At 38.9% G+C, this 21,745-nt stretch overlaps 1 protein-coding gene across 1 annotated transcript in view; it reads right to left on the bottom strand.

Annotated features, from left to right (window-relative positions):
* CCDC93 (coiled-coil domain containing 93) overlaps positions 1–21,745 on the bottom strand; it is a 93,375-nt gene that overhangs the window by 39,447 nt on the left and 32,183 nt on the right. The window contains exons 9-11 of the mRNA XM_039494538.1: positions 17,665–17,757; positions 17,022–17,072; positions 15,536–15,622 (exon numbers count right to left, since the gene is read on the bottom strand). Of these exons, the coding sequence (XP_039350472.1) occupies positions 15,536–15,622; positions 17,022–17,072; positions 17,665–17,757 (231 nt within the window). The remainder of the gene's footprint in view (positions 1–15,535; positions 15,623–17,021; positions 17,073–17,664; positions 17,758–21,745) is intronic.

Raw genomic sequence — 21,745 nt, forward strand, 5'->3', positions numbered from 1 at the left:
AAACACCACCCAAGGCACTCTAACCTACTCTACATCAATATTAAATGTTACAGACATTTATCAAACACTAGAAAATTGTCCAGTCTCTGGAGAGGAGTAGCACATAACAGGTAAAGACTTTTTGTAACTTTAACTTTCATTTTAGATTGCCAGAGAAAAGAAACTTTGTTCTTAAAACATACAATTTAAAGTGTGCTAGTCTTGCTAGAACACCCACATGACATGTAACTTTCACAATACCATGTTGATGATATCTTCTGTATATTTAGTTCATGACAAATTTGATACCCCTCCCCCCAAAAAAAAGTTGATCAAGAAGGTTTTTGATTCAAGAACGTTTTGTTGCCGTAGATGCAAAAGGACTAAATTGAACAAAGCTGGCAAACATGCATGTGGAGTATGAGTCCAAATTATATGCTGGGCCAAGAAAGCAGTGCCTGAGGAGGGCAGGCAATACTGCAGTTTCTGCCCTGTCCGGAGTTTCGACAGGGACGGTAGACTGAATGTGTCACATGGCTCCAAAAGAGATCTGCTTGATGAGAGAAACTTTTGTAGGCAGCCTTGAATCCCTGTTAGTTCTGACTGACTAAGCCATGCTCCTGGGGCATCAGTACTCCCAGTTAGATGTCGTGTCAAACTCTTATGTTTGTCCCTTAGAGAGTGGAAATGTGTCCAGTTTACACCACAGGAATGTGGGGGCCAAAGGTTTTCATGACCCTGTATCTATTAAAACAGAGCTAGCAACAAAATAGGTGAAACATGCTCTAGATGGTCCCTGTATACTGACGGGCTATTAGATTATTTCAGAGAGAATTCAGAGTTCTGTATCCCACATATTGTCAATCATCTTTTTCCCCCACTTTTTTCTAGTTCTAGGATAAACTGGCACCAGTCTTTAGCCATCAAAACATGCTTTCTTCCTCCCACCCACCCCAGAAGGGAAGAGTAACAAATAAAAAACCAAGATGACTATTGCTCCCCAGTTTAATTACATCCTGAGCACACTGCCAACTGAATTTTTTTACTTACACATTTTAAAATTCTCTGGCTCTTTCCTTTGGAAGTTGTCACCGGGCCTCAGTGGGTCACAGCTGAGAATACCAAATTCAGGACAAACTACTGAGATCTAGGGTAGACTCATCCAAAACTGGAGGCTATTCTAGCATGAGATTACACCAACCGAAAAACAAAAGTAAACTTCTCTCTCACCAGACTGCTTAACAGGAAGTCAAAGATGCAGCTCTAGTCTCACTGCCCAGACACTGGACTCTATGACGAATAGTTACTGAAAACCAATTTAATCAAATATAGGGTCCTGGCTCAAATATATCTCAAGAGATATACAGTCCTGGCTATGTGGCTGATAACTCAGATCTTATTCAATAATCATGCTGAGGCCAATCCTTTAGTAATTAGAAACTAACAGTTAATATTAAGAGGAAGAATAAAAGAATATATAATGGTTAATAACTGCAAAGTTCTTATATGAAGTTTGTAGGAGTCACGGTATAAACTGCTAGCTTATAAAGTCTCTCTGGTAACTTCTAAAAGATTGGAAGGTCCTCAGTCCATAGCTCAATATGCTCCTTTTAGTAGTAAATCCATAGTCCAGAGAACTAGGGAATGAAAACGGCAAAATGGAAATTGCAGGGGAGTCTTTTATATCCTTTGCCACATGCCTGGAAATTTACTGTCTCAAACAAATCTCACAACCTAGTTTGTGGAAAGTTACTGGCATAAGATGGGGCCCAGGGTCACATGAGCCTATCACATGTCCTTATATGGCTTGATGACTCACAGGGGATAGCTCCTTGGAGGCTGAGGCATCTGCAGGAAGAGTTATCTGGTCAGAATGAATTTCTTCTATGGCTCACTGTATGTGAGAGTTAAGTGTTTTTGGCCATTAATGCAAAGCTATCTAGCCTTGACATAAATCTTATCTGCTGGGTGTTACCAAGGAATACCCACATGTATAAGATACAAGTCCGTGGCCAAAATTCATAACTTCAGATACAGAGATGATACATGAACTTTACCAGGATAATCATATTTGATAGACTAACTTTTCCATTGACACCTTACATGTACATTGTACAAAATTTTAGTAATTGTTTATGCTGGGTAGATTATTACTCTTTATATCATTGTGATGAGGAGAGGAAATTAGGTTTTGTTTCAGAGTTACTAGTAAAGTTTCATGGCAGTTTCAAGGTTGGCCAAACATACTTAATACCTAATATTCTTAAGTTTTTGAAAGGAACACGTTTCTCAAAATGAAACTGTCCTATGGAACATGACTAGACAAATGGATGACCAGGTGGTCAAGACCAAGGAAGTGAGTACTAAAAGACAGTCCCAGTTTTATTAATCTCTCCTCATACAGAAGCCATTCCATCCCCCTACTCATTTTTGTTACTCTTTTCTGAACCTTTTCCAATATATATATATATATTTTTTTTAAGATGGGACAACCACATCTGCACGCAGTATTCAAGATCCTCTCCTATACAAGTCTAAGATTTTGGAGTTAATCCTAGCTGGAAATCTAGCATCTCAGGCTATATCCATTCAGCTGTCAAGAGTTTGCTCATAAAGGCACCACTCTCTTTTCTGCCCACATCTGTCAAGACAAGCTGGTGAAGTTCTCATTAACCCCTAACTTCATGAAAAGATTCTTAAAATTCTGTTTTATTGCCAGATAAGGCAGTGTCCAAAATTCAGTTATTTACATTTTAACATTAAGAGAAGGCAGCATCCTAGAAGCTTATTTTTTAATATTCAGTGGGGCTGAGTACCTGTAGATGCCCACCAACTTCACTCAGGAGCTGGAGATGCTCAGCACTTATGGAAGATCAGGCCACTGCAGAACTGACCCACTTACATTGTCTATTTCTACACTATTTTTACAAATCTATTTAAGTTGATTCACACCCCTTGTCTGGCAGAGCTTTATACAAAATATACGCCACCTTGACAACTTTGGTCTTCAAATACGTTCTCCTGAGTTATGTATCAGAGGGGTAGCCATGTTAGTCTGGATCTGTAAAAGCAGCAAAGAGTCCTGTGGCATCTTATAGACTAACAGACGTACTAGAGCATGAGCTTTCGTGGGTGAATACCCACTCTGTCGGATGCATGTAGTGGAAATTTCCAGAGGCAGGTATATATATATGCAAGCAAGAATCAGGCTAGAGATAAAAAGGTTAGTTCAATCAGGGAGAATGAGGCCCTGTTCTAGCAGTTGAGGTATGAAAGCCAAGGGAGGAGAAACTGCTTTTGTAGTTGGCTAGCCATTCACAGTCTTTGTTTAATCCTGAGCTAACATATTTCATGTGAGAAATATACAAATAAATTTATATATATATATATATTTATTTATTTGTATATTTCTCACATGAAATATGTTAGCTCAGGATTAAACATATATATATAATATATATATATATATTAAATAAATATTTCCTCTGTCATACTGGTTAAATACGACTAGTACTATAGTAAATAAAACAATGAATTCATGCTACTGTGTCTCTTTTGGGTAATGTTGATCATTAATTTGGCTCCTGAACCAATGAGGTCTGAGTATCACTGCTCTACTGTTTAAAAAGGAAGTTTGTGTTTGATATAACTGAATTGTGATGCCCAGTTTTTAGGGTGATCAGCAACATAGATATACTTATAAATAAACTGATATGCAAGAGTTTAGAAAGTCTGACAGGTGATCATTAATGAATTATAAAATGTATTGTTATTAAATGTGTAAATCTTAAAGGAATTAAAAGAGCTTGCACATTCTTCCTTGGTTTTATTCCCTTTTGTTTATTACACACAAGTTTCATTTTTTCCTCCCCACCTGTCTCTCCACACCAGCTGTCCAATCACAAAAGGTTCTCTTTATTCACAAGTATTCAGGCTCTTGCCTGAACCTTACACCTTGATTGTCATCAGCCACTACTACTTTCCAATCCACAAACACCCCTTATTACCTCTTGGCTCCTTCCCCATCAGACTTCACACTTCATTTGGAGCATTCTCTCCAAAAAGCCATTTCTCTGTAGTTTCCCAGTGATTATTCAATATTTGTCCCACTATCTCAGACATGCCATCCTTTGGGTGAGATGTGAAGGAAATACCTTCTGTTCATCATGGTCCAACTGACAACTGGAAATCATATGGGTGAGTTTAAAAAATATGAGAGAACCTCAGTGCTAATGCCAAAGTTCCAAGCAAAATGTGTTCTGACCTCGAAGCTGTGTGTGAGGTGTCCACCATCACAAGAGTTGCATCATTGTATTTATTTAAATGTACGAAATGCCCATTCAGAGGCCTGGGGATTGTGCAATCACCAGACGAAGATCACCCCCTGCCACCTACAAACTGATCCTGTTCTATCCACCCTAAAACTCTCCTCAGCTCTTCCGCTCCCTCTGGGACAGGCACAGCCAGCTGCAGTGTAAATTTATAGTAAGAAACTAACTGAGTCCCCTGTGGCACCTTTAAGACTAACAGATGTATTGGAGTATAAGCTTTCGTGGGTGAATATCCCCTTCGTCAGTAAGTATCTGGCTTCAAGACTAAACTTGATAAGTTTATGGAGAGGATGGTATGATGGGATAGCCTAATTTTGGCAATTAATTTGGCAACTGATCTTTGATTATCAGCAGATAAGTATGCCCAGTGGTCTGTGATGGGATGTTAGATGGGTTGGGATCTGAGTTACTACAGAGAATTCTTTCCTAGGTGCTGGCTGGTGAGTCTTGCCCACGTGTTCAGGGTTTAACTGATCGCCATATTTGGGGTCGGGAAGGAATTTTCCTCCAGGGCAGATTGGCAGAGGCCCTAGAGGTTTTTTGCCTTCCTCTGCAGCATGGGGCACAGGTCACTTGCTGGAGGATTCTCTGCAGCTTGAGGTCTTCAAACCATGATTTGAAGACTTCAATATCTCAGACATAGGTTAGGGGTTTGTTACAGGAGTGGGTGGGTGAGATTCTGTGGCCTGCATTGTGCATGAGGTCAGACTAGATGATCATAATGGTCCCTTCTGACCTTAAAGTCTATGAGTCTATAATACATGTAGCAACTTAGTGGCATGAAGGGGACACATCGTCAACTTTTTACTATCATGTGTATGTCCCACTCCATGCAGATGTAGGACCAATGCATTCTCACTCCTGCATCCCCTCTCCACATCTTTTGTGACTGTACCATTGCCCCAAATGGATTTGTTATGAAAATACTGGGACTGGCCTGATTTTGCAATACAGTACTTGAACAAAAAAAATCCATAGTTAAAAAACATGTTTGTAAAATACAGTAAGTAAATAATGATCAAGAATCCATTGTAACTTGAAACCTAAGAATCCCAGGGGGAAAAAATCTGCTACTTATAGATTTTATGAACCCATCTCCCCACATAGATTTTGTGTGGGAAAGAGGATAGAAACGGAGGCAATGAGTCCTCTCCTTCGTAATGAGGTCTTTCTCTTTCACACAGCTATATTACTACTGTAAACCCTCCAAGGGTAGAAGAAATAGAATTGAATCATTAGACTGAGCAGTTTCTTAGGGAGGAAAAAAGCAAAGAATTCACACCCTGCTTCTCTGTAGAAGATTCAGGCTTAGCAGCAGTTAGGTATCTTTGTTCCTATAACCAACAGTTGGAGAACACTCCAGATATGCCCCATGTGGGTGGAAAATAATGGTTTGCTAAAAATACATATAATTATGAAAATAAGCTGAATGGTTTCTATCAGAAGAAAATAATAAATCCCTGAGTGGTACAAAATATGCAATTCTGTCTTATTAAAATATATGCACAATGGATCTTGCTCTTAAAGCTCTGGAAAATGAATGGGCTGCAGAAATCAGACTTTCTGGAACATATTTCTATGGAGAGGAAACTGAGGCAGTGAATGGCATCTATCTTCCCTGGGACTGGTGCACACTAACACCTCACTATTAGTGGCCACTATGCACACACTTTTGGAGGATGAATCCAAAGAGAATCAATGCAGCATACAGTTTTATAAATGGTGCCTTTATTTGACTTATAGTTTGCCAACCTTTGTTGTGATAACTACAGCTGCTGTTTCAGTACTTTGAAGCTGTTAGTAAACGAGGTAGGAAAGAGCAGCCCTCACGCTGCTCTAAATTTCAGCCAAGTATTGACTCCGGAAACAGCAGCATCAGTATCAGGAGACAACAGAAATCTCAGCACAATGAGCCTGATTCACTACTGTGCAACTCTAGTTTTAACCAGTATAACTACACTGAGAAAAAAAAATCAATGAGGATACACTGGTGAATCAGCCGTCAATTTGCAAACTGTGCCCCAGGTACTAAGGATTCTGCAGTTCTCCTTACATTTCAGTCTAGTACTCAAATGTATCTCTATACTTAGAAAGGATTTTGATCTATCTTTCTGTAAAATTCATGATGTCCAAACTTCAGTCTCTTTTTTTGATGCAGCTGTGGAAATACTGGGTGTGCATGATAAAACGACCACAGTTTCAACTGGCAAAGAGTCCTGTGGCACCTTATAGACTAACAGACGTATTGGAGCATGAGCTTTCGTGGGTGAATACCCACTTTGTCGGATGCAGCTCATGCTCCAATACGTCTGTTAGTCTATACGGTGCCAGAGGACTCTTTGCTGCTTTTACAGATCCAGACTAACACGGCTACCCTTCTGATAGTTTCAACTGCTGCTACCTGTACTCAGAACACTATAGGCCTGATGGCTTATTTTGGTTTCACACAGACTTTTGTAATGGATTTAAAAGGAAGCTGTTCCTGATGTGCAGTTTTGATGTATAAAACAAAGCTATAAAAAGAACACAAAAGAAGAGTGCACTGGGGTTAAAGCTCTACGGTCCTGAAAGAAAATAAATTGGGGAAACTGGCCAACGTTCACCTGTGACTGCCTATGTTTCATTCAGCTTAACTAGACCACAACTAATACTAGGAGTTAACATCCTTAAAGATTAAACAATCAAGAGAAAAAATGTATTTTGTATAAAAGTCCTATCAACTTCAAGGAATAATATATTGGGCATGATTGTGTAACTCAGGCTACCATAGTGTCACTGTCTCCTCTAGTGGAGAGACCACACAGTATGAGTCAGCTACTGACTCCCAACTATGGCAGCTAGGGTGAAATCCTGCACTCTCTGAAGTCAATGGTACAACTCTCAGACTTCCGCGAAACCAAGATTTCATCCTGGTACTTCAGCTTAAGTAGCAGAGGCTGATGTTTTCATATCCAGAGCTGCTCAAGTTCAGTCCTTACAGATGATATGATCAGATATAGCAACTCTGAGTTATGGGGAAGGGAAGGAGAGGGAGAATTACCGTATATACTCATTCATAAGCCGAATACTTTTGGTAAAAAAAAAAAAAAAGACATCAAAGAGCAGGGGTCAGTTTATAAACGGATCTACACCAAAATTTGATGATTTTAAACTCTATGGAATCATTGAAATGAATATCTAATACATTGTCATTTTGTTTACCTGGAGCATTCAGAAGCACAGAGCCCCTCAGCTTCCTGTGGAAGTGGTTTGCCGTTTCCAGCCAACGGGAGCTGCGGGAAATGGTGCCACTTCTGGCAGCTCCTATTGTCTAGGAATGGCAAACCACAGCCACTGGGAGCCGAGGAGCTCCATGCCTGTGAACGGTCCAGGTAAACAAAACGTCCCAACCCACTAGCGGCTTACCCTGACGGGCCGGGAGCCAAAGTTTTCCAACCCCTGAAATATAGGGTCTGCTTATGAAAGGGTCATACAGTTTTTGCTATTTTTACCTATCCATTTTGGGGGGTTGATTTATAAATGAACGGGCTAATGAACGAGTATATATGGGAAAAACACAAAACAGCATGATTACCCACCACAAAAGCATATCCCACTACCAGCATTCATGATCATTTTGTCCTTGTTGACAACTACTTGTAAGCCTCAGAGCTGCTCTAACTGAAGTTGGCTGCAACAGCCCTCAAGAGTTTATTATACCAGATGAGGCTTACCAAGAGCATGAGCACTGTTGCCATGCTGCCTCCCCTAGGCTGAAAAGCACACATCTAGGTAACAAGTCCCTTGCAAGAGAAACCAAGCTCTTAGTTTCTCTCAGTTTTACAGTTGCTAATATGAATGGATGCAATCTCAGGTCCTTGTTTGCCAGAGAACATGTAGCTTAGGTCACTGTTTCTCTTAGTAGTGAGAAGAACGCCTTCAGAAAAGTTTTGCATCATGCACTAAAGGTGGCTGTAGCTCAGTCTGATCTCCAGTAGCAGCATGTCCTATAACTGAAGGAGCAGGGATCTGAAAAGCAAGAATTAAATCCCTTTAGCAGGACTCTTCTCCTGCGAAATCCTGTAAGCGATCAGCCAGCAGCATTTCATAACTAAGTATGTTCAAAGGACATTTGAAACAAACTACCAAGAGAAGTGGTGGATTCTCCACTTACTGAAATCTTCAAATCACGACTGGCTGCCTTTCTGGAAAATATGCTTTAGTCAAGCACTGGTTACTGAGTTCAATACAGGAAAAATAACTAGGTGAAAGATGATGTAATCCTTTCCACCCTTAATCAAATGAATATATGAATCTTTGTCCCTAGCCCATAGGAAATCAGGCATCAGGAGGAGGAACACCATCCCCATGCATTATCCAGGTTGTAGCCCCACACTGTAAGGAGATTAACACATAGTAAGGTAGTAAAGTACACTACCATTGGCGCACTGTCTCTTTTATAGCAACTGTAGTTTAGGAAGGAGCAACTGAAAAGATTGTTTACATCAGGTGATTGATCCATTCTGTGCTCAGGAAGTTGTGTGTCCTTTAGGATAGATAGTAGACAGGCTTGGAAGGATTACATTTTTAATTGGTAAATGTCATGATACACTGATTTCACACACACACACACACACACACACACACACACTTCTATCAATAACTTAAATTTACAGATAGAGTAAAAAAAATGCTGCTTGAAACCTTATTTGATTTATGGATATTTACTTTGAAAATTTTGGCATTTGTTGACAACTGGTGTTTAAAGGTTATAATGCTAACTTTTTGAATCTCAATATCTGACAACTATTGTTTGTCACACCCCTCAATTTCTTACAATTGAGAAAATTTAAATAAATAAAATCTATTAAAATGCTTAAAAATAAACATTGATATTTAATCTAATTCTGCCAAGCCTATAGATAGTTTATACTGCCCATAAGAAGGTCTCTCTCAAAGGAGTGGCCCTAATTATTCCCAAGCGTTTTTCACTAATCAGAGGGGCAATGGTTTCAGTTGTAAATGGTAACAGATTACCACCACAGCTTTCAGAGCCTGCAGGTGAGAGACTGACCCATCCAGCTCAGCTTTGGCTGACTGCAGTACTATTATCTCCTCCTCTCTGGTACTATGTCCACTGAGCTGGAAAAAATAGTTTAACTCCTGGTTTCTTGAGGAGGGGAATTTGAGTCAGAAATCATGCTAGGAAGTGGTGCTCTGTGAGCTGCCACCATAGTTTGTCAAGTAGGGTGTTCAAGCAAGGTCCACAGCTCTTTAAATTTCCTCCCACGCATGGGTCCCAGAGAGCTTGAATTCAGTGACTTTTAGAGCAAGGTTTATCTCATTTCTAGGCTTTCACAAGTGACTGTGCTGTTTTTAGTTTGTCTCAGCTTATCCAGAAAAAGGCAGTTGGGTCTGATTAGCTGGCCCACTACCATGAAAGTTCTGCAAGACTGTGGAAGCTTTTGGTGAAGGAGGGCTACAATGACTTTAGAATCTCCAACTACTCCAGCACAAGGACTTGCAAATTCCTTCTGCTGATGACTGGATTCAGATAGGGACTTTGGTCATCATTGCCACAATCTACTATCCCCTTTTCATTCATTGACCATCATTTACGATGCACGGTGACCTAAGATCATGAAAGGCAGTGAAAGCTCAGTTAATGGCTTTGGATAGCAGATAGTGGTCACGTCCACCTAGCTGCAATCTGGTATAATCACTGACCTCAGGCGAAGGGAGTTCTAGAAGTCTGTCATACATTTGCACTCATACTGGACAGCATCAGAGCCAAGAAAGACTGTTTTATTTAAAACCTTATATTTGGCTGCAACTTGACAAGGACCATCATTTATTTTCTCCCAAGAGGAGGAACAGCCAGAGGTACAATCTGACCGAGTACCCACAGTAAGTGCATACTCATTAGAGCTTCTCATGAAGGTTAAGAGCTGAAAAGTTCTCTTTTCCCTTAAGAGCTTTTGTTGTACATGAGTAGTGGCTGTGGTTAAGAAAGTAGTTAGCATAATTCCATTTTTTGTCCACACAAATGGTATTAATTCTGAGAGCTGCTGAGCACTTACAAATCCTATCTAATGTTTTTGAAAACAAGGTACCAGGAATTGGAGAATAGTTTTGTTAAATATAAACCTGGTCTGCACAGAGAAGTTTAAAGATTGAGATGTTACTAGGTTACTAGGGCTGCAGGGGCAGAACTTTGTTCTTTGGCATAAATAAAACCCATCCTTTGGGACTAAATGTCCATATAGATGCATTTTCAGCGGAGGGTTCCCTTTGATTTCATTTTCTCAGGACGTCTTCATTATCTCTTCAGGACTATAAAGGGCACAGGGTTTGACAGACTTTTTTTTACTTGCTATTTGAATACACAAGTGCAAGAAGCTAGGAGGGTTTAAAAATGTAATTTGTCGGTTTTGTTAGGACTCTGCATGAATTTAATGTTGATAAAAAGTGCCAGATCGACAGCTCTGTAGATAGAAATCTATTTGTCCACAGTTAGTCGCAGTATAGCTAGTGGCAATGAAAGATTCCTTCCAACATGATGGCCTCACTTCTCCCCAAACATTTCATGTTTCCACCCTGACTCAAAGGGACAAATCACAGGCTGAGATGTATGTTTGTGACCAGTTTCCTTTTGGAGTTAGCCTGAGACCTACATACAACTCATTACATGCAGACTGTTGAATGACCACTTTGAATTGATGTTTAAATCGTAACCTCTTCACAACACATAGGTCATCTTCAAATCAGCACTTAACACACTCTTTGGATCATACAAATAATCAACAAATCAATTTTTGTTCACAATCAATAGAAGCCAATGCACTACAAGTGGAAAACTTTGTATTCTATTTAGGGCTGTCGATTAATCGTAGTTAACTCCCACGATTAACTTAAACAAATTAATCGTGATTAATCACAGTTAATTGCACTGTTAAATTTCAATTGGTATTCTGTTTATGAAATATTTTTCCACATTTTCAAATATATTTATTTCAACTACAACACAGAATACAAAGTGTACACCGCTCACTTTATATTTTTATTACAAATATTTGCACTGTAAAAATGGGATAAAAAAGATAGTTTTCAATTCACCTCATATAAGTACTGTAGTGCAATCTCTATCATTAAAATGCAACTTACAAAACGTAGATTTTTTTTGTTACGTAACTGCACTCAAAAACAAAACAAATGCAAAACTTTAGAGCCTACAAGTCCACTCAGTCCTACTTCTTGTTCAACCAATCATAAGACAAACAAGTTTGTTTACATTTACTGGAAATAAAACATTACCTCACTTCTTATTTACAATGTCACTAGAAAGTGAAAACAGAAGTTTGCATGGGACTTTTGTGGCCAGCATTGCAAGGTATTAACATGCCAGATATTCTAAACATTCGGCCACCATTCCAGAGAACATGCTTCCATGCTGATGACTCTTTTTTTTTCCAAAACGAAAGGAAAAAGGAAAAAGAAAGCGTTAATTAAATTTGTGACTGAACTCCTTGGGGGAGAATTGTATGTCTCCGGCTCTGTTTTACCCACATTCTGCCATGTATTTCATGTTACAGCAGTCTCAGATGATGACTCAGCACATGTTGTTCATTTTAAGAACACTTTCGCTGCAGATTCGACAAAAAGCAAAGAAGGTACCAATGTGAGATTTCTACAGGTAACTACAGAACTCGACCCAAGGTTTAGGAATCTGAAGTGCCTTCCAAAATCTGAGAGGGATGAGGTGTGGAACATGCTTTCAGAAGTCTTAAAAGAGCAACACTCCAAAGCAGAAACTCCAATACAGAAACTCCAAAACCTGAACCACCAAAAAAGAAAAATCAACCTTCTGCTGGTGGCATCTAACTCAGATGATGAAAATGAACATGAGTCGGTCTGTGCTGCCTTGGACTGTTATCAAGCAGAACCCGTCATCAGCATGGACACATGTCCTCTGAAATGATGGCTGATGCATGAAGGGACATATAAATCTTTAGTGCATCTAGCATGTAAATATCTTGCGACGCCAGCTACAATAGTGCCATGTGAATGCCTGTTCTCACTTTCAGGTGACAATGTAAACAAGAAGCGGGCAGCATTATCTCCTGCAAATGTAAACAAACTTGTTTGTCTGAGCTATTAGCTGAACAGGAAATAGGACTGGGTGGACTTCTGGGCACTTAAATTCTACATTGTTTTGGTTTTGAGTTCAGTTATTTTTTGTACATAATTCTACATTTGAAAGTTCAACTTTCATGATAAAGTGATTGCACTATGGTACTTGTATTAGGCGAATTAAAAATACAATTTATTTTGTTTCTTTCCAGTGCAAGTATTTGTCATAAAAAATAAATATAAAGTGAACTACTGTACACTTTGTATTCTGTGTTATAATTAAAATCAAGATATTTGAAAATGTAGAAAACATCCAAAACATTTAAATAAATGGTATTCTATTATTTAACAGTGCGATTGAGATTAATTTTTTTTAATTGCACGAGTAATCGCGATTAATTTTTAATAGATTGACAGCCCTAATTCTATTATTAATCCTTGAGGGATGAGGCATGACGCAGAGATGCGTGGCAGTACGTCCGCCTAGGAGCTGATGGATGTTGCCGCTTCCAAGGAGACATGGAGCCAGGTAGGGAGCCTGCCAGCCCCGCCAATCACCCTCCAGCACCAGCGGGAGTCCTGGGTTGCACACCGCCACCTGCCCCCCCCAGCATCTGCGGCGCACCCCTGCCCCAGATAACCTCCCCAGCACTCCCCCGGGCCGCCCCATCCCCAAGATATAGTACAAGTCATGGAAAGGTCACAGGCCATGAATTTTTGTTGACTACCTGTGACCTGTCCATGACTTTTTACGAAAAACACCTGTGACTAAAACACAGCCTTACAAATAACCCATTCGTAATAAACTAAATCAAGTGAAGCATTCAAGACAGGTTCAATCAGAAGAACTCTAACAGTAGTGCTGGTGTGTTTTGCACTTTCACTACAGTTCGATATAATCTGCGATAATTTTATCCTAAAGCTTTTCATACACAGGAAGGCAATGCTAGTACATTGCCTTTCTTCTTGCCTTCATACATTTCAGGTTCCAGTATTAAAAAATACCAAACAAAACCAAAAAACACATACACAGTCTTTCAGTGACACAGTTATTAATCACACTGAACTATTAATATGCTTATTTTATGATATTCCAACTGAATTTATATGGTGCACGTTAGCTTCTAATAGAAGAGTGTAGACATGGAAACATTTTTACCCACACAAGCCTTGACCAATATTCTGACTTAACTCTCTCACCATGTAATCACTTTGCAGACAGCAGTCAGTGCTGGCACTGATAAGAACAATCCTTTATGTATTTTTTTTTTTTTTAAAAGAGGTATTTTTGACACTTCACACATCCAATTCTTTTAGTTCTGTCACTTGTATAATTTCCTTCCCAGTTAAGAAACAGCAAAGAAGCTTTCCTAATGCAAACAATACTTGTGTGTATTGAAGTGGGCACCATCTGGCATACTCACATTAGAGGAATCTCTCACACCTTAGTAAGAGCAAACCTAATTTGGTACAAACGGCCCTTTAAAAAGGCGGTGGAAAAACATATGCTTCATAGCAACATTCTGTCAAGATTTTAAAAAGGGAGGCTCCCCCAACCTTGTGATAAACCCACTCTTTCAAGAGAGGTGCAGGACTGCAGAATCCAGTCATTTATCTTCTTAAAGAAAAACATCATCTTATAGCAATGAAAGGAGGAAACCCTGCATGGCAAATAAACTTATAAAAGACTAACTTCACTGGGAATGTGCAGCAAGTACTTTGAGAGTACACGACCTGTATTCTTTGAAACAGTGGGAGGAATTCAAAGTTAAGAATGGTAGAGGGAGGCCTTGTAGATGCAACCACCTTTTGAAATTATTATTTAAACACCTATCTTGACACAATATGGTACATGCAAAAGGCAAAAACCAGTTCTCAGAATCTTTCTGGGCTTTTGGACACGTCACGCCTGGCAAGAATGATCAAGATTAACAAAGCTGGGGAAGAACAGCAACTCCATCAAGGACAGGGATGTCACTGCCAATTACCCTTTAATTTGGGATTTAAATAGAGGTTTCTGGAAATTGGGAAGTTGTTAATGCTTCAATGAGCTGTGTTTGATAATACCCTCAACTTCCTCTTCTATTACATGCACATGAGGAAGGATCCTGTTCTGTAATATCTAGTAAATTCAATTTTACATGTGATACATTTTGGTCTGACTTGAATCAGTTCTTATTTTCTAGATTATTAATCATCGTTCTACTGTAATAGTCAAGGTCCTGCTGCCTTCTTTCAGAACAGAAGAAATGTAACATTGAAATATGACCCCATGGCTTCTGTTCTTCCATTCCTTTATAATAGAGAAAGGCAGGGAATTTGCCATAGCCTCTGTTGAGTTATAGGGTTTATCTCATAAGTGGGAAAGCTCCATACCTCATAAGTGTCAACGAAAAGGAAGAAATATGAGAAGACTATTGGACATAAGAACGACCTATAACTCATATCTGGCAGTGATGTATTATACGTATTAATTGCTCGAAGAGCCAGATTTTCTTTTCACAGTACTGTAAAAAACAATCTCAGTAGAATACAATAAATTGAGCTAACAAACAAACAAAACTAATTGCCTTGATTAATGAAGCAGCAAGGATTTGGTTTTGACAATGCTAGTTACTGAATCAGCACCCAGTCATATGACTGGGAATGGGGTTCCAATGAGAGTAATGTCCCAGTTCCACAAACACTTATGCTTGTGCTCATCTTTACTCACATAAGCAGTCCCACTGAAGCCCAGGGGACTATTTGTGTGCTTAAAGCCAATCAGGTAAGCACGTATCAGCAGGATCAGGGCCTTTGTTCCAAGGCTGTTCTCAGTCACAGAACAGGGTGTTGATTCAGGCCCCAACTCAGCAAAGAACTTAAGCACATGCTTAAGCTCATCCCTATTCAGGAAAGCTATTAAGCACATAATTCGCATTGACTTCCAGGTTCCAACAAGACCTAAGCACGTGCTTAAACGTTTTCCTGCTTAGGGATATTTTCCTGAATCGTGTTTTCACTATTTAGCACTGTCAGAAATGCTGCTTTATAGAAGCCACTGCAAACTAATTGTCTTACCAGGGCCTAAATGATCAAATATGATTTGATAAAATGTAACCAGAAAAGAAACATACCTTTTCAGCATACTCCGACACTATCTGCTTGATCTCATCAGATTGGAGTCCAACAATCTGACCTACTGTGCTAGCTGTTAACCTGCCCTGCAATTAAACCAAGAAGCATTTATTGAAACTTTGGGACAATCTGTAGTAATAAATTGTAGGTTTGTTTGTAAAGCACCTCCCCCGGAACTATATAAATATAATACTATTTTAATGTAATCAAATCTGTTTATAAAAGAATGAAGCATGTAATGAAGTTCATCTTCCCCAGAACTCAGTAAACAAATGAAGCTTCTTACATGCCCTCCAGGAAGAAATGTAACTACTGAGGCTTCCTTCATAGCGCCAATAATTCAACTAAATTTGAAGTCACCTTTGCAGATTGTCAAAGTGCTTTAGCTCTTGGGCAATATATATTTTTGCATTGTGCATAAAATAGCATTCTGTAACAGGAATCAATTTGGATCACCAACTTTTGAGCCAAATTATTGCCATGTAGGTGTGTGAAATAGTGTTAATCCTAAATCACGTGTTTAGGGAAGCCAAATCTCTCTCCTAAAATGAAGAATTCAAGGACACATCTGATCACAAGGCAAATCGGTCATGTCCACCATTTGTCAAATGAATTTCTGTCCATTTGGTACATCAGAAAATGTGAAAGGTATCAAGATTTTCAAAATAGTACAGACAATGTTTACTATGTTTATTGATACAGCCGGAATCACTATGAAATTGCAGGGAAAGGATAATAATGCAAACAAGCAACATTTAGATGTTATGTCAAAGTTATCAAATCCTAGATGTGATGTGTTGAATGCAATGAAATGCGCGCAGTATTTTTCCAGTAAGAGAAATACCCCATCAGATCCCTACCTTAGCTCTATAAGTAAAAGTGTTAGAAAGTCTAGGTTACACAAAGGCTTCATATGTTTAAATGCCATTTCAAGGGCAGTTGCATTGTAGTATGTTTATTTATGCAGAAACCACTTAATAAGCAGCACTAGGATTATGCAAAGGCCACAATCATTATTTTAGGGTGAAGGATTTTAAGTCAGAAGTCTTATGAAAAGTCCTGTCTCATGCTCAATCATCTTTCCCTGCATCCATTTTTAATATATAATTTCAGTACCTCATGCAGACATACAACTATTAACCATATTTCAGGAACAATGACAGCTTTCAAAGCCAGTGGCAGATATAGAGAGGAAATTCAGGGGCACAAGTAATTTAAGTGTTGTTAACCGTGTTGAACTGATTTATTATACAGCAAAAAACCAGACTTCTGGGATTGGAGCACTCTATTATTTTAATCTCTGTAAGGACACACCAGTCCTTTTATCTGACTATCAAAGTCTCAATGCACTTTGGGCCCAACCCCAAATCCTAATCAAGTCAATGGGATTCTCTCTGCTGATAAATTTGGTTTGAATTCTGATGACTAAGATATCTCAATGCACATAAATGTTGAAATTGCTGCTTTGCTTTAAGTATTGCTTACCTCTTCTGTTGCCATTGCAGCCATTCCAGTCATCAGTGTTTTAATGCGAAGCTAATGAGAAAAGATATCATTGCAAGATAAGAGATAACATGTGAACAAAACAATTAGCATTAGAGGTCTTTAAATACTTAGTATACTTCTGTTCTAGGAGTGTTCTCATCAGCCAATCAATCCAATTTGCATTCTATTTGAATGCTCCTAACAGAAGAGAAAATGTAGCAGTTGCTAAAATTATTCCACCCAGAAAGTTCTCTGATTACAGTAAGGACTCAGTTCATGTGGCGCCTATGACACTCAGCTCCCATCATTGTCAATGGGAGATGAGGCCACTGAGCTACTCCTTTCCCAAAACGGCATTAACAGGATCAGGTCCTAAGTAGGAATGACTCCATGGTTGCAAAACAAAATGTTGGCCAGGTTTTTACATGGAAAATCCTAAGTGAACATTTACTTTTTGTGCATCTGTTTATTATCCCATATTTCCCTAACTGAAAGGAACTCATTGCTCTGCTAACCTATTGAACCTTTCCTCTTTGCGGAGAGGGAAGAGAACATGCTGTGCTTTTTACATTGTCGCCAAGCTATTAATATCTAAGCCCTCTGCGCACGCACGCGTGCGTGTGTGTATATATGTGTATCACACCTCTTCAGCAGCTTGAAGGTCGTCATCATCATAGGCATCAGCCTTTCCTGCCCCTGCAAGTCCTGTAGGTAGTACCATTTTCTTGTCTTCAGCCTGTTTAAGGAAAATAAATATACCACATAGCTACATGATAAAATAATACAAGCAATCAAAGGGTTATGAAAGTAAAACAAGGAGGAAACCGTAATTCAGCTGTTATATTTAACTAACTGAAATATATTGTTCTATACTGCCTAGTGTGCAAGTTCAGGCCCTGCCCAAGCAAGTGCAACTCACTTGAGTTTAATGGGAATCCAGCCTGTGTAAGACTGATGGCTATTTAGTCCCCACCCCCCCATCTCTGTGTATGGTACAGCAGGTCAAATATCAGAAAGCAGCATTTTTTACAAGTGTATTTTAATATACATAAAGTCTAAATCGAGATCAAAGGAGTGGTTTAAAATCTGTGCACCTGAAAACACATTTTAAATATAAAATGGGGGACTGTCCACTTTCAGAAGAATTAATTCTGTTAAGTAGCATTCCCCAGAGATTTATACTGTATTTCTTGACACCACGTCATCACTCTGCCCAAACATTTAAGTCCTCTCTCTTGTAGTGGCTTAATTCAGATGACAAATGGCGACACTCTGACATATTGGCTAACAAAGCCAATAGGAATTTGTGAAGGGACATGGTCATATTTTATGGACTGCACCTCAGTCACAGTTGCAGATTGGTTTATTTTTTCACCCGCAGCCACAGAGTTAGAAATATCTTATTTTATATTACCTGAATATCAAATTTATAAGTTAAACTTTGGCTTGCTGCTGGTTCTTCGCATACCCCACCGCTAACCATATTATGCTTTCCTACCAACCTGCAACAGGATATGCTCACAATTTGATGCATTATCTATATCAGTAAGAACATCTTGTTACTGAAACAAAGTAATATTGTGCTGCAGCATGTTCTATTTCTATGGGTGTATTAAATTATACAATTTTTAGGGCTGTCAAGCGATTTAAAAGAGTATTCATGATTAATCGCATTGTTAAGAAATAAAATACAATAAATATTTATGGATGTTTTCTGTATTTTCCAATATTTTCCCACTTCTTGTTCAGCCAATTGCTCAAACAAGTTTGTTTACATTTGCAGATAATGCTGCCCACTTCTTGTTTACAATGTCTCCTGAAAGTGAGAACAGGGGCTCACATGGCACTGTTGTAGCCAGTGTCGCAGGATATTTACATGCCAGATGCACGAAAGAGTCATATGTTACTTCATGTTTCAACCACCATTCCAGAGGGCATGAGTCCATGCTGATGATGGGTTCTGCTTGATAATTATCCAAAGACAGTGCAGACAGAAGCATGTTCATTTTCATCATGTGAGTCAGATGTCACCAGCAGAAGGCTGATTTTCTTTTTTAGTGGTTCAGGTTTTGTAGTTTCAGCATCGGAATGTTAAGAACATAAGAACATAAGAAAGGCCGTACCGGGTCAGACCAAAGGTCCATCTAGCCCAGTATCTGTCTACCGACAGTGGCCAATGCCAGGTGCCCCTGAGGGAGTGAACCTAACAGGCAATGATCAAGTGATCTCTCTCCTGCCATCCATCTCCATCCTCTGACGAACAGAGGCTAGGGACACCATTCTTACCCATCCTGGTTAATAGCCATTTATGGACTTAGCCACCATGAATTTATCCAGTCCCCTTTTAAACATTGTTATAGTCCTAGCCTTCACAACCTCCTCAGGTAAGGAGTTCCACAAGTTGACTGTGCGCTGCGTGAAGAAGAACTTCCTTTTATTTGTTTTAAACCTGCTGCCTATTAATTTCATTTGGTGACCCCTAGTTCTTGTATTATGGGAATAAGTAAATAACTTTTCCTTATCCACTTTCTCAACATCACTCATGATTTTATATACCTCTATCATATCCCCCCTTAGTCTCCTCTTTTCCAAACTGAAGAGTCCTAGCCTCTTTAATCTTTCCTCATATGGGACCCTCTCTAAACCCCTAATCATTTTAGTTGCTCTTTTCTGAACCTTTTCTAGTGCTAGAATATCTTTTTTGAGGTGAGGAGACCACATCTGTACACAGTATTCGAGATGTGGGCGTACCATGGATTTATATAAGGGCAATAATATATTCTCAGTCTTATTCTCTATCCCCTTTTTAATTATTCCTAACATCCTGTTTGCTTTTTTGACCGCCTCTGCACACTGCGTGGACATCTTCAGAGAACTATCCACGATAACTCCAAGATCTTTTTCCTAACTCGTTGTAGCTAAATTAGCCCCCATCATGTTGTATGTACAGTTGGGGTTATTTTTTCCAATGTGCATTACTTTACATTTATCCACATTAAATTTCATTTGCCATTTTGTTGCCCAATCACTTAGTTTTGTGAGATCTTTGTGAAGTTCTTCACAATCTGCTTTGGTCTTAACTATCTTGAGTAGTTTAGTGTCATCTGCAAACTTTGCCACCTCACTGTTTACCCCTTTCTCCAGATCATTTATGAATAAATTGAATAGGATTGGTCCTAGGACTGACCCTTGGGGAACACCACTAGTTACCCCTCTCCATTCTGAGAATTTACCATTAATTCCTACCCTTTGTTCCCTGTCCTTTAACCAGTTCTCAATCCATGAAAGGACCTTCCCTTTTATCCCATGACAGCTTAATTTACGTAAGAGCCTTTGGTGAGGGACCTTGTCAAAGGCTTTCTGGAAATCTAAGTACACTATGTCTTAGTGTATGTTGCTCTTTTAAGACATGCTCCACACCTTGTCCCTTTCGGTTTTGGAAGGCACTTCAGATTCTCAAACCTTGGGTCGAGTGCTGTAGCGATCTTTAGAAATCTCACATTGGTACCCTCTTTGCGTTTTGTCAAAACTGCAGCGAACGTGTTCTTAAAATGAATGACGTGCTGAGTCATCATCCGAGACTATTAAAACATGAAATACATGGTAGAATGCAGGTAAAACACATCCGGAGACATACAATTCTCCCCCAAGGAGTTCAGTCACAAATTTAATAAACACTTTTTTTTTTTTAAAACGAGTGTCATCAGCATGGAAGCATGTCCTCTGGAATGGTGGCCGAAGCATGAAGAGGCATATGAATGTTTAGCATATCTGGCACATAAATACCTTGCAATGCTGGCTACAAAAGACCCATGCATACGCCTGGTCTCACTTTCAGGTGACATTGTAAATAAAAAGCAGCAGCATTATCTCCCATAAATGTAAACAGACTTGTTTGTTTTAGCAATTAGCTGAACAAGACTGAGTAGACTTGTAGGCTCTAAAGTTCTGCATTGTTTTGTTTTTGAGTGCAGTTATGTAACAAAAGAAATTCTACATTTTGTAAGTTGCACTTTCACAATAAAGAGATCTCACTACAGTACTTGTATGAGGTGAACTGAAAAGTACTATTTCATTTATCATTTTTACAGTGCAAATATTTGTAATATAAATAATAATAAAGTGAGCACTCTACACTTCGTATTCTGTGTTGTAATTGAAATCAATATATTTGAAAATGTAGAAAAACTTCAAAAAATATTAAATAAATTTCAATTGGTATTCCATTGTTTAACAATGCAATTAAAACTGTGATTAATCATAATTTTTTAATTTTTTTGAGTTAATTGTGTCAGTGAACTACGATTAAATTGACAGCCCTAAAAATTGTATATGCACAGTACTAGTAAGAGCATTATTTCATTGAAAGCAAAAACAAAGCATGGTCACATTAGCTATAAGAAGGGACAATCCTACAATATTTTGTTCAAGGCACAGCATAATACATTTGTATCACAGCATATTATCCTTTGCGTGATCATTGCTTGAAAACATTTTTATCTAATCAAATGACTTAGCAGTCTGTTATTGGATTTGTGTCAAACATTGTGAAAGCAGCCTGACATGACCTTTTTAAGGAGTATTTTCAATGTCAGGAGAGAATTTAAAAAAAAAAAAGAGGCAGAAATCAATTATATCTTTCATGGGCTGCAAAGCTTTAGTTTCATTTAGCAATTAAAAAAAAGGCAACAAAACACACAAGCCTGCTGACTTCATAGCCTTCC

This window comes from Mauremys reevesii, linkage group 11 (genome assembly GCF_016161935.1).
Source record: "Mauremys reevesii isolate NIE-2019 linkage group 11, ASM1616193v1, whole genome shotgun sequence".
Classification (NCBI taxonomy): domain Eukaryota; kingdom Metazoa; phylum Chordata; order Testudines; family Geoemydidae; genus Mauremys; species Mauremys reevesii.